This window comes from Emys orbicularis, chromosome 2 (assembly GCF_028017835.1).
Source record: "Emys orbicularis isolate rEmyOrb1 chromosome 2, rEmyOrb1.hap1, whole genome shotgun sequence".
Classification (NCBI taxonomy): Eukaryota; Metazoa; Chordata; order Testudines; family Emydidae; genus Emys; species Emys orbicularis.
The window spans coordinates 14337510-14349940 of record NC_088684.1 but is presented as its reverse complement, the minus strand read 5'-3'; the positions used below and the strand labels follow the sequence as shown (position 1 = coordinate 14349940).

The 12431-nt window shown below is 37.1% G+C and overlaps 1 protein-coding gene across 1 annotated transcript in view; it reads left to right on the top strand.

Annotated features, from left to right (window-relative positions):
• The window catches only part of KHDRBS3 (KH RNA binding domain containing, signal transduction associated 3), a 222333-nt gene that overhangs the window by 95613 nt on the left and 114289 nt on the right, over positions 1-12431 (top strand). The window contains exon 4 of the mRNA XM_065399700.1: positions 4186-4332. Within this exon, the coding sequence (XP_065255772.1) occupies positions 4186-4332 (147 nt within the window). The remainder of the gene's footprint in view (positions 1-4185; positions 4333-12431) is intronic.

Sequence of the window (12431 nt, the reverse complement as noted above, 5' to 3'; positions counted from 1 at the left end):
TTTATTTGCAGGGGGTTATATTATGTATAGTTTTTATTACAGTAGCACTTTAAGATGTGTGGCTTCTTATTAGTATCTTATTTATTAAACGCACTGTGCAAATGTGCAGTAAAATACATTCTCTATCTCAAAAAGTTCAAAATTTAGCTATGTCAAAATGTAACAGATGGATGAGACAAATGGGCGTGGGGAGATGAATGAAAGGGTGAGGCCAAGTTTACTAGGAAAATATGGATTAAAATATTGGTTTACTGATTTGGTTCTGACATTTGGCAAATTTTCTTCATTCTCTCTCTCTCTCTCTCCATTTTCTGATGGAGCAGATGCCATCTTGGCATTCTTTTTGTTCATTGGTTTGTGCATTTTTTGTGGTGTACCAGTATTATAATATCAACAGGTTTCCTGGGGCAAGGTTTAGCTGACCTATAATTCCCTCTCCTGGCTTTACATTGTTACAACAAAAATATTGTTGGTCTTATATGTACAAAGGCCATTTTGGTTAATTTCACAGCAAAAGCAATTTGTTTTTTGTTGTAAAGGGAAAGGCCTAAGCCAAAAGGTTCAGATCCAAAATTATATCTCCGAGTTTGTGGGAAGGATGTCTGAATCAGACATTTAGTTCAGGCTCATTTCTATTTTAAGAAAAAATGATATTTAGAATCTAGATATCCAGGGTCAGGGCCTGTTATATTAATTTAGATGGAATATATGTGCCAAAAGTGTTCACATAACCCAGTCGCTGTCCAATATTAAACAGTGTTAAATAAGATCAGGAGTTTGGTATACAGAGACATCAGCCTGCTTAGTATCATGGCAAACACACCATTAAAAATCCATGTAACCTTTATTAAAGATATAGAGAAGAAGGAAAAACAGCTAAAGCACTTAAAATATAAAGTTGTACAGTTGTATTTCAACAGGCCATTATGCTGGTACAACCCTTATATACATGAATATAGCATTTTGTAATACATTTTATCATTCTTGTGTACGTACATAGCATTCATTTTTATAAGTGTACAATATGTCTTTTTAGTGATTTAGACTTGCATGATAAATTCTGTTTTTTTTTAAAATGGTATGGTTTTAGTGATTTCCTTTCTACAAAAACAATATGTTTCCCTTCTTTGGGCATAGATACAAATCCGATTTTTGTAGTAGGTCAGAAACTGATCCTCAGAGAAATGTAACTATAGAGGTGTCATTTAGTAAATGAGTGTCACTTAGGGAGTTGCATTCCAAAAATATGAACACAAACACAATAGTTCTTCTTCATATTTGACATAGAAATGTTGCTCAAGAGTACGTTGTCCTATAATTATCTTATGGATTTCACCCTTTCCTCTGAATCATCTGCTGTTGGTTGCTATCAGATAATCATCATCCAGACATGGTCTGGCAATTCCTGTATAGTAGTATTCCTACTAATGATACCACTAGCCAGAGGTACTAGAGTTTCATTTTCATGATCAGGAAATTCAAATGAAAAAAAAATCAAGTATGTGTGTATTCTATCACTGATAACAAAGTCTTGGAGGTCAAAAATAGGAGTTTTGCTCTCGTTTCTTAGACGTTCATGATGTTTAGCAATATTACATAAATTTAACAAAAGTACATACTTTTTGTTGAGTAGAGTGTTCTGAAAGATCAGCTGATGGGATGGCAATTTTTACCTAAATGCTTTCCATGGTAGTATATTACTGAAGTCAGAATTTTTGGACCTTTTGCTGCTGATCACAACTTTCCAACCTGTCAAATAATGGTGGATTAAAGGTGGAAGATCCTTAAATCTGTTCTTGTGTTTTTTTGTTGTTGTTTGTTGTTTTTAAAGGAGGGTAAAATAATATTTACCTTCCTTTGTAAAGTATTTTAAAATCTGTGGATGAAAAGCACTAGAAGTGTTATGTGCTAAACCAATTTGTATTTAACAATCAGATTAATGACTTCAGTGTTTACAATTTTAAATACTTTGTATATTAACTGTAATACACTGCTCTCATCCAATAACCAATGGGCAGTATTGACAGCGCTGAAGGGATTAAATAGTAAAGACTGATTATGAAATCTGCATTGAATTTAAGATATCTGCAAGAGGAAGATCTTAACTTCTGAGATTACATTTTTATTTTTCTTAGGTATAATTTAAAAATACAGATTACATTGTGTGCAAGGAAAAAGCACTTAGCAGTGGGTGAGTGGTTATAGTCCTGATCTGAGCAATTTAGGTTGTTTTATTTCAAGGGTCTAATACATCAATTATGTTTTTCTGAAAGGTCTAATACATCCAAGCGCTGTGCACACTACTGTTATCAGCTCCGATTATTAGGTTTTTAAACCCTTTAGCCAACAAGTTTCCTAGGGATGAAATTTAGCATATGAGCGCTCAGTATGAGCAAACTTTGCTTATTGTGATTTTAAACAAACTTTGTTGAAATCTACTTAATCACATTATTAAAATTAGGCTGATTAAATCCCTTTTGTTTTGTACTGTGAACCTGCTACCACCCAAAGAATCCTAGATATTGTCCATCTTTCTTCTGTTAAGTCATATAGTGTTATGCAGGATTATTCACTATCATATGTTTTCCAGTGGTATGTTCACTCTTAAATTATTCAAGAGCTTCTGCTGTTTCCCGAGGGAGACTAGTATACAGTCTAATCGTTCTCAGTTAAGTTTGTTTGTGATATCCAGCTTACATTTCTCAATTTTTAATTTAATTCATATGCTCTCACCTATACCCTTTGGACCATGCTAAATGACTCTTAAGCAGAAATTTTCTTTAGCATTTTGAGCAGTCTGATTTGTTAAACTAGCTTAAGAGGACTCCCCCACCCCTTTAACTTTTTTAAAGTTCTTAGCTAGAATGTTGTATTCATTGAGGGAGGTTTTTCCTTTCTATTTTTGTGGTCCATTCATCATTTGTATTGACAAGATGATGGTTAAGGCTGACAAGATTCAGCCAGCTAATTATGATGTGTTAATTTTCCTGCTCTGAACGCTCTATCAATAATCAGATTGCTTTGCTTTTCCAACCAATTTTGCAATATTCATATATTGTGTAAATTTGACAACAAAAAGATTACCTACAATAAGCTAGAACTGATTGTCATAACTTTAACTCATAATTATGACCCAGAAGGAACAAATAAGAAAGCTTTAATCTCTCATTAAAACTACTATTTGTGGACCAATTAAAAAAGAGATGTTCGAGCACTATTCATTGCTTGTTTAAATAGAATAAATATCAGGAATAGCATACTTTTTAGAGCCTCAGATATTTGACAGAAAAATTTTCAAATCAAATTATATTGAATACTTAGATTAGCAGAATGTTTTACTGCTTGTCTAATAGCACAATGAAACCATACTTAGGCTGTTAGCAGTGCTTTTTGTGTTGGGATTTTTAAACACATTGTTGTTTTTCCAATGCTTATTAAAAAGTCATCAAAACAAATTTCAGGCATAATTATGATTTTTAAATCGATGACATCCTTTAAGCCTCTAAGCATTTCCAGAAATTTCTGTTTCCAGAAATGTGAGCATACACAGATTGAACTGAGTGCTCATCCACTTAATGAAGATTATGCACTCTCTCCAGCCAGCCCAGAATTAGGTTGGAGCAAGAGGAATAAATAGAACAAAACCCTCAATGTTGAAACAGTAAATAGGACAAAGATTTTTTTTCCATGTTGCTCACAAATACTGAGAGTTTATTTCAATCAAGTCAAAACAATGGAAACAATTCTGTCTGTTAGAGGAACCAGTCATTGTCTCAAGGTAGAAATCTTATCTATTAATTTTCTCTTGAGTAATATATACTTCATAAAACATTCTTTGATAGGCAAAATAGCAATATTGTTAAGTTTCATTGACTTTGAGTACAGTAGAAAATATTAATTTATAATTTCCAGTTATGTTTCCATTTAGTATTTGAAGCAAAAAGTGAATGAATTGTATGTATATGGCAAACATCTCAAACACAAGAAGTGAGGTTTTTACCCACGAAAGCTTATGCCCAAATAAATCTTAGTCTTTAAGGTGCCACCAGACTCCTTGTTGTTTTTGTAGATACAGACTAACACGGCTACCCCCTGATACTTGATCTCAAACACAAATTCATTTTACTTTTATTGTTCTCTTTTTATGATTATATTTGTTACAGTGAAATTTTTTGTCCTTCCCAGGAAGAAGAGTTGAGAAAAAGTGGGGAAGCAAAATACTTTCACCTAAATGATGACCTGCATGTTCTAATTGAAGTATTTGCCCCACCAGCAGAGGCATATGCCAGAATGGGACATGCTTTGGAAGAAATCAAGAAGTTCCTTATCCCTGTTAGTATTGTAATCTTATACTGTTATTTACTAATTCTGCCTCTTTAATGTGCAATCTAAACCAAAACCTAAACCTCTCTCTTAGGTTTTGAAGGATGTGTACCATAACTCATTTGAGAGATCATTTGCACTAGATGTGAATGAAAATCTTTAAACTGTGATATTCCCATGTAAAATAAAACATTTTAATATGTGTATATTAATAGGAAGGCAGCATGATCATTAGTGGGTAGGACACTGGACTGGCAATCAGGAAACCTGGATTCTATTCCTGGCTCTGACATTAATGTGCTGTGTGACTTTGGTCAAGTCAGACCAGCTCACCGTGCCTCAGTTTCCCCATATGTAAAACGGGGACTGATACCTTCCTTTGAAAAGCACTTTTAGATGTATGGATGAAAACCGTTATATGTGAGCTAAGTTATTTATCACTGGTGGTATGCCTGTTTCCCAATAACTCATCCTAATTATATTTTTGATTTAGCTACTTCTGTTTTAAAATTGAATATAATTTGGAGTTAGCTAATTATCAAAAATACATTGTCAAAACAGATTAGGTAGACATTGAATTGATTTTTAAACTTCAGTTTTATAATCAGATTTGGCAATATAGCTTTAAAGGAACTTTTGGTTTCTTAGTAGTGAAACACGAGATTCAAATGGCCCTGGTAACTTGGGTTTCTTCATGTAGGCTGTTAAGGAAGTCCTTAGAAAGTATGGGAAATATGCAGACCCATGATTTTGCTTGCTTTTAGGTGGGGTAAGATGCAAGTGCGAGCAAATTTGCATTGTAATTCAAAAAGTGGGAACCATAAAAAAAAAATAATCTCCAATTTCAAATGACAACTGGGTGAAGGCAAATTAGACATGGTTACCTTATCTGCAAATAAGGGTACAATATTAACAGTTATAAGTAAAATGCCATAGATAATAATAGCTAGATAATAAGAGGGTTATTTATCTAAACATTGTTCTTATTCTGCTAGATCAAATTATGTTTAAGTTAAGCTATAATCGCTTTCCGTAAACATATGCATGAACTTTAAGTTTTCAAATAATTACAAGACAAAATATTTTGAAAAAATCAGTTCCTCTCCTTTACTTGCCTGCTAAGATCTTAATTCAGGTGATGTTTTCTTTGGTACAGATGATTGTGTTATGTGTTAGAGCGTACCTGAGCTGTTGCAGGAAAACACTGAACTCTTACATCAGATCTTAGTAGATAAAGAGCCTTCTTTAAAGATACTACCCACACAGCATTCTTACTCTTGGATTTTTTTTTCCAAGGGCTGGTCCACACTAACCCCCCACTTCGAACTAAGGTACGCAACTTCAGCTATGTTAATAACGTTAATAACGTAGCTGAAGTCGAAGTACCTTAGTTCGAACTTACCGCGGGTCCAGACGTGGCAGGCAGGCTCCCCCATCGATGCCGCATACTCCTCTCGCCGAGCTGGAGTACCGGCGTCGACAGCGAGCACTTCCGGGTTCGATCCCAGAAGATCGATTGCTTACCGCCGGACCCGGAGGTAAGTGTAGACCTACCCCAAGTGTGAGCTATGGGAACTTAATTTATTTGTCATCACTGAGAGTCTTCCTTGAAGTTTCATCACTTGCTATTGTTATGTATTTGATTTTGTCCTTAAGTGCAGCTGAGGCAGAGTTTGCTCCCACTTTCAGTCCTCAGCATTGAGGTTTGATACACCTACATGGTGTCTTTTTTTTAATTGAGCCTGTTATGATAGGGATGCTACTGAAACTGTGCGTATCTAAAGTTCATAGAGAGTGTTAGTGTTCTGTGATGCATGTAGAAGACAAACTTTACAATGTGAGTGACTCACTGCCACCACATAGTGGAGATAAGCTCTTTGCCTGTCTAAGTTGATGAACTACTCTGACAAAAGTTGGCTTCTGTTGGATGTTATGTTTAATGGTTATGATTATGAAGCTTGAAAGGAGTCATTCAAGCAGGTCTGTGTAACTCAGTAGTTCTCTCTCTTCTGGACCACTGGGGTACAAGCACAAATTCCAGTGCTCTATTGGAACTTAGAGCCACAGCAGAATACCATTACCTGGAGCAGAGTGAACATCTTAAATGTCAGAGACACACTGGTGGTGCCTGGAGTTGGGGAGGCTGTACTGTTGCTCCAGAATGGAGTGGTTTTCTTACCCCAGAATTGGATCAAGCTAATTGCAACCATATTGTGTGCATTTCAGCCATCATGAATTAATGAAATATAGAACACTACATAGTTAAGGTTTAATTTGAATAAGCAGGGCTTCTGGAGGCAAGGTCAAAAGTAGCTCAGGGTTGCAGTTTTCACTAATCAGAATGGGAGGAGATTGAACAAATTGAGACTGAAATAAAATAAGTGGATGGGGACCTTGAGTTAGGGCGCCTTTGATATAGAAGCTTATTATGACGAAGATTGTTAGGAATGTTTTGTTGATAAGTAGTTTGTTAAAGTTAGGAGAACTGATGACCCAGTAGGCGTCACTATGAGGTATGTGTTTTGTAAAAATTAGTTATCAAAAGACTAGATAATAGAGTGTACTTTAGAGCGAGCTCTCTGAAGCTATCTTGAGAGACTTTCCTGACACCATACTCCCTGGTGGGGAAGCTACCAGCCATCACGGACCTGCTGCTAACTACTCAATACCATCTCAGATTCTGTGTAATTGCTTGGGATGTTCTAAACTTATTCCTTGTGTCTGTGTGTGCTTAAATCTAATAAATAGTAGTTTTAGATCAGAGCACCCTTACTTGTATCAATTTTTCATCAGCCGGAAGTGCTGTGTTCCCATTGATTTATTCCTGATACCACCTGGAGTGAAACAGTGAAGTTACCACTGCTTTGGGTTCTGAAAACCCTGGGTAACAGTACGTTGGTGACATACCCTGGTGGAGGCACCATGTGCAAAAAGAAATGAAAATTCAGTGCCTTTGAAATTGGTACAGTTCAGCAGCGGATCCATACCTTGAAGTGCCTCTGGTGTGGAGGAGATTTGTTTTTTGTCACGTAAGACCTAGATGCAGCATAGATGTCACTGGGTGTATGGAGCAGCATATAGTTTCCAGTTTACTTTTGTTGTCTGATCTATTGGTTAGGTATTATTTAGAGTTTGCAATTTAACATGATGTGTTATTTCGCTGGTCAACTACCTCTAGATCGGTCACAACATTAGAGTGAGGGCCCTGGTGTATCAGAGAGAGACTCGCACGTAGGGAAAACAATTTCTGATTTTGTAATAGTTTTATTAGCACAATGAGCAATATCACAAACACTACAACTCGGCAAAATAGATAATGCAGAATTCAGCATTCATGTACTCACATCAGCATTCACGTACTCGCATCATTCTTTGTGGGGAGCCTAATAGTAGGTGAGATGACCCACAAGTTGCCCTTGGACTTGTAGGTTCCCGGAAATCTCACAGGGGTACACAGGTAGAGCACTAACTTTATAATAGGTTATGACAACACTCCCTATTCCTCATGCATATACAATAGGGATTTCAACCTCTTTTCCTTACCTGTACTACCTCACCCTACTAATGTTGGGGTGCTCTTCTCCCATACGTTACTAGGCCATTTACCTCAAGCTTATTAGCATATATGTTTAGTTACCATGGCATTATTATCTGCTGATGCTTCTGATTTAAAATATGAAAAGCTGGTCCAAACAGGTATGTTGTGGTTACCTGTCAGCAGTTTAGGATCAGTTATTTAATTCAGCACTCTATCTTGTGACAACTTATGATATAGGGTCACTTACTGGTTAGTTGATTATGTCAAATCTTTAGACCTTAGGCCTCAGTTAGTTTAGCTAAGCTATTGTTTTTTGTGTTAGTACCTTACTCCATACCTATACCTTGCCTAGCATATGTCTGTATATCTATAGCAATAACTGGCGACAGTTCGATGCTCTAAATGTGAGGTACTCCTTGGAGCATCTGTTCCTCTTGGTTGGCAGTACCTTCCTGTGCGTGCCCTTCCATAGGTTTCTAAGGTGAGAGACTCCCTTTGAACTTTGGCTGTCTTCCAGTATGTTAGAGATTCTGCATCTGGCGACTCCAAAAGTTCAGACTCTATAAAGGACTGTACCTCAGCAGCGCTACAATAGCATTGTGTATACTTGTGAAATTCTTAGCTGTAATGGCAGCCTGCCTGCATGGGCTGGGAGTGCACATGGTTTCTTATCTTGATGGCTGGCTGATCAGGCACACCAGTATGGAAGGAACCACTTGGATTTATCTGTAGGTATTTATAAAGTACCTTATCACCACAGTGTCTAAACACTGTACTAAACTTGCATCAAATCTTGAATGAATGGGAGACCACACAGCGGAATTTTGCACTTAGAGAGTTTGCTCTCTCCAAGAACAGCTACTCTTGAATATTCCAGAGATGAGAGCAATCAGTCATGCTGTCCTAAACAGATCTCATGTCTAAATGAACAATCTGAACATCATGTTCTAGATAAATAAGAAGGCACCAGATTATAACCCCCTGTGTCAGAAAGTCATACAGATAGGCCGTACTCACAAGGTATTTTGGATTGCCACTAATCCAAACATAAGAACATTATTACATTTAGTCAACAGATGATAAACCCTGTTTCTTTAATCAGGTAGTGATGGATGAACTATTCTTCGAGTGGGAGACAATGGAGGTAGATATTGTTGACTAATCTAATGAACAAGAAACTATTTGCACCTGGTACCAACAGAAGACTGCTTGATAAGAAACACGATTTCCATCCACTGGCGATGAAGGTATTTCCCACTGGGACATCTGGCGCAAAGGCATTAATTAACCTCAGTGGAGAAGTTGTTCTGTGATTCTACTAGCACCTTAAGGGATGAGACTGATATGCTTCTCAACTCAGCAGTGCTGAGTATGGAAAGATGAAGACTGAGAACCAGAGCAACCTTTTTCCTTTCCTCCCTAATTACATGGTTTATTTTTTTCATAGCAGATTGCAAGGGATGGGATTGAACCTTGCCTGTGCTGAGCTCAGGTAGTACAAAATGACCTTTTTGTTAGATCCAGGGTCAATCCCATGTTGTCTTAAGTCCTCTTGGCTTTTCAAAAGGAGTCTACCAGAAGGACTAAAAATCTACATTTTAAAAACCGAGTAGTCATTTTGGGTAGCACAAGAGAGAAGCTGTCCACCTCCTAAAATCCAATCAAGTTTGTTTTTTTCAGCAGCAGTGGATAACCTAATTGTAGTTTATTTGCTACAAAGCCTAGTGTGGCTTTCTTGGCAAATTGAGCTATCACTTGTCTTTCAGGAAAAATAATTGCCTTCAGACGCTCTGGTTATAACCTGTAGCTTGCAAACATTATTCTCTTTCTTAAAATCAAACTCTGGCTTGCAACAACTGTAGCTGCTGCTGCTAAGTTTGCAAGGCTCTAGAAGTTGCTAAGTAGACTATTCTGGCTTGGCTGGAAAAATAAATTGTTTACTTTTCATTCTGGTACAGAGGACTGCCTTTCAAGTAACTGACTAGTACGGAAAACCCCAGGCCCAACCTCTGTTCTCAAGTCCTCATACATCCATGATCCAAGCATTAGCAGAGAACATTAGCAGAGAGCAGAGATGATGATGTTCATCCCTAAGCATAATCAGCAATATACGTCTCCATAGTTTCAACACTTGCTCCCCAGAAATTGTCTTTGTGGCTGAAATCAAGGCCTAATTCATTCCCCTCTGACTTGAGGCTTTGGACTATTGTACCAATAGTGTCTTCTCCTTCTTCTGCTCTGCTCGTGTCTTCTCATTCCCCTTCTCTTAGCAGCTGAGATCTCTTTTCTTCTTTCCCACTCAACTGCTCTGATCTCCCTCCACCCTGACTGGGAGGGCAGTATCTTTGTGCCTGTTATCACTTATCCCACTCCCAGCATTTCTTCATGTCTTTGTCAGGCAGAAAAGAAACCTGATACTCTTTGATTGCTCAGATAACATTGACTATTTCATTATTTGTATTACTGTAGCTCACAGGAGGATTCTTCTCAGTCTTTGTTGCATAATGTAAGCTATTGCCCTTCATTCTGTCTCTGCCAGCTGCGCTATTAATCATTATGCTTTATATTTTGAGGTATCATTTGAGATATCTACTCTCCAGGAGTACAATTAATAGTGCAGATGGTATCTTATTTAAAAAAATGAAAATTTGTATACCTGTAGTTCTGCTTCTTTGAAGATTTCAATTCACCTTTCTTACTGCACTTTCAAGAACTGACTGAAAGCTGTTTAGGAGGCAGTGGCATTGGTACAGGCTACCGCCTCTTCATTATTATTTTTTACCTTAAAGGCACTGACATTTGGAAGGATTAATATGGGAGCCTTATGCTCATCTATCAGTGCCTTGGTGGATTAAGAATGTGAATTCTAAGCTTTTCTTATGTTGAAAATACAAGAACCAAGAAAGAGAGTCCTGTGAAATATAATTAAAAAAACAGATTATAGATTAGTATTTTACCCTTTCAATTTGCCTTTTAAAATAAATGGACTATAGAGAACTTCCTACATACACAAGTATACCCATGATTCTTGTTTTGTTTCCAGAATAAAGTCTCTAAAAAAACAATGATAGATTCATTGAATTAAGGCCAAAAGGGAACATTAGATCATCTAGTGAGTCTGGCTTGCATACTACAGGCCAATCTTCCCTCCCAGTTACACCTGAATTGAGCCCAATAACTTCTTCCTGAAAGGCATCCGGGCATGCCATCTGAAGAAGTGAGGTTCTTACCCACGAAAGCTTATGCTCCCAATACTTCTGTTAGTCTTAAAGGTGCCACAGGACCCTCTGTTACTTTTTACAGATTCAGACTAACACGGCTACCTCTCTGATCCTTTAGAATCCTGTATTTTCTCCCTGTGAAGGTACTTATATGCTGTAATCAAGTCACCTCCCAACCTTCTTTTTGATAGCTAAACAGCTTGAGCTCTTTAAGCCTCTCACTGTAAGGCAATTCTCCAACCCAATCACTTTCTACACCCTCTCCAATGTTTCAATATCCATAAAACCATAACTGTGTACATAGTGTTCCAGTATTGTCTCACCAATCCTGTATAGAGAGGTAAAATAATCTCCTTTTTCCTATTCACTTCTTCTCTGTTTATACATCCAAGGATCACATTATCCCTTTTTGCCACAGCATTGCACTGGGAGTGCATGTTGAGTTACTTGTCCACTATAATCCCTAAATCCTTTTTAGTCACTGCTTTCCAGGATACAGTTCCTCATTCTGTAGTTATGGCCTGCATTCCTTATTCCTAGTTGTACAACTTTGTATTTGGCCATATTAAAATGTATTTTGTTTGAATGGCTCAGTTTACCAAGCGGTCCAGATCTTTCTGTATGATGGGAGGTCTTTGTGTCCTCTGCAAATTTTATCAGCAGTAGTTTTATATTTACTTTACTACTGAAAATTTTGAAAAGCATTGGACCTGGTGTCAATCCCAACAGTGCCCCACTAGAAACATTCCCATTTGATGATGGTTCTCCATTGACTACTTTGAAATCTGTCAGTTCTAAATCTATCTTGACCTGTTTTAGTGTGCTTTATTGATGATGTGTAGTCCTAATATTTTAACCTGAATATTGTGCAGTACTATAAACTGTAGTACAGCTATGCAGTTATCTTCATCAACCAAACATAATCTCAAAGAATAAAATTGGGTTTGTTTGATAAGATCTGTTTGTTTGCTGGCATTACTTATAGTCCTACTGTTTATCAACTGAATCCCATATCAGTTTTTCCATTATTTTGTCCAGGATTTATGTCAAGCTAATCAGCCTACAATTACCCATGTCAGCAGGTTACACTGCTCTACAGCCAAAATGCTTCTGAAATAAATGTAGTCAAACTTTACTAGTTCTGGGTCACTGAGAACGAAAATGATGCTTAAAATTGTTGATTGGCTCTAGTTTTCAAGATATGCTATTGGGTCAGTATATATACGACCCTTGACTTGGGAATGGCGGAGGATAAGTGAGTTATAAAGGGAAGGGATCTCAATTTAAACCAGAAATGACTAAAATACATCTTTGACTGGATCTATGAATAAATCTATGACTGAGTTTGG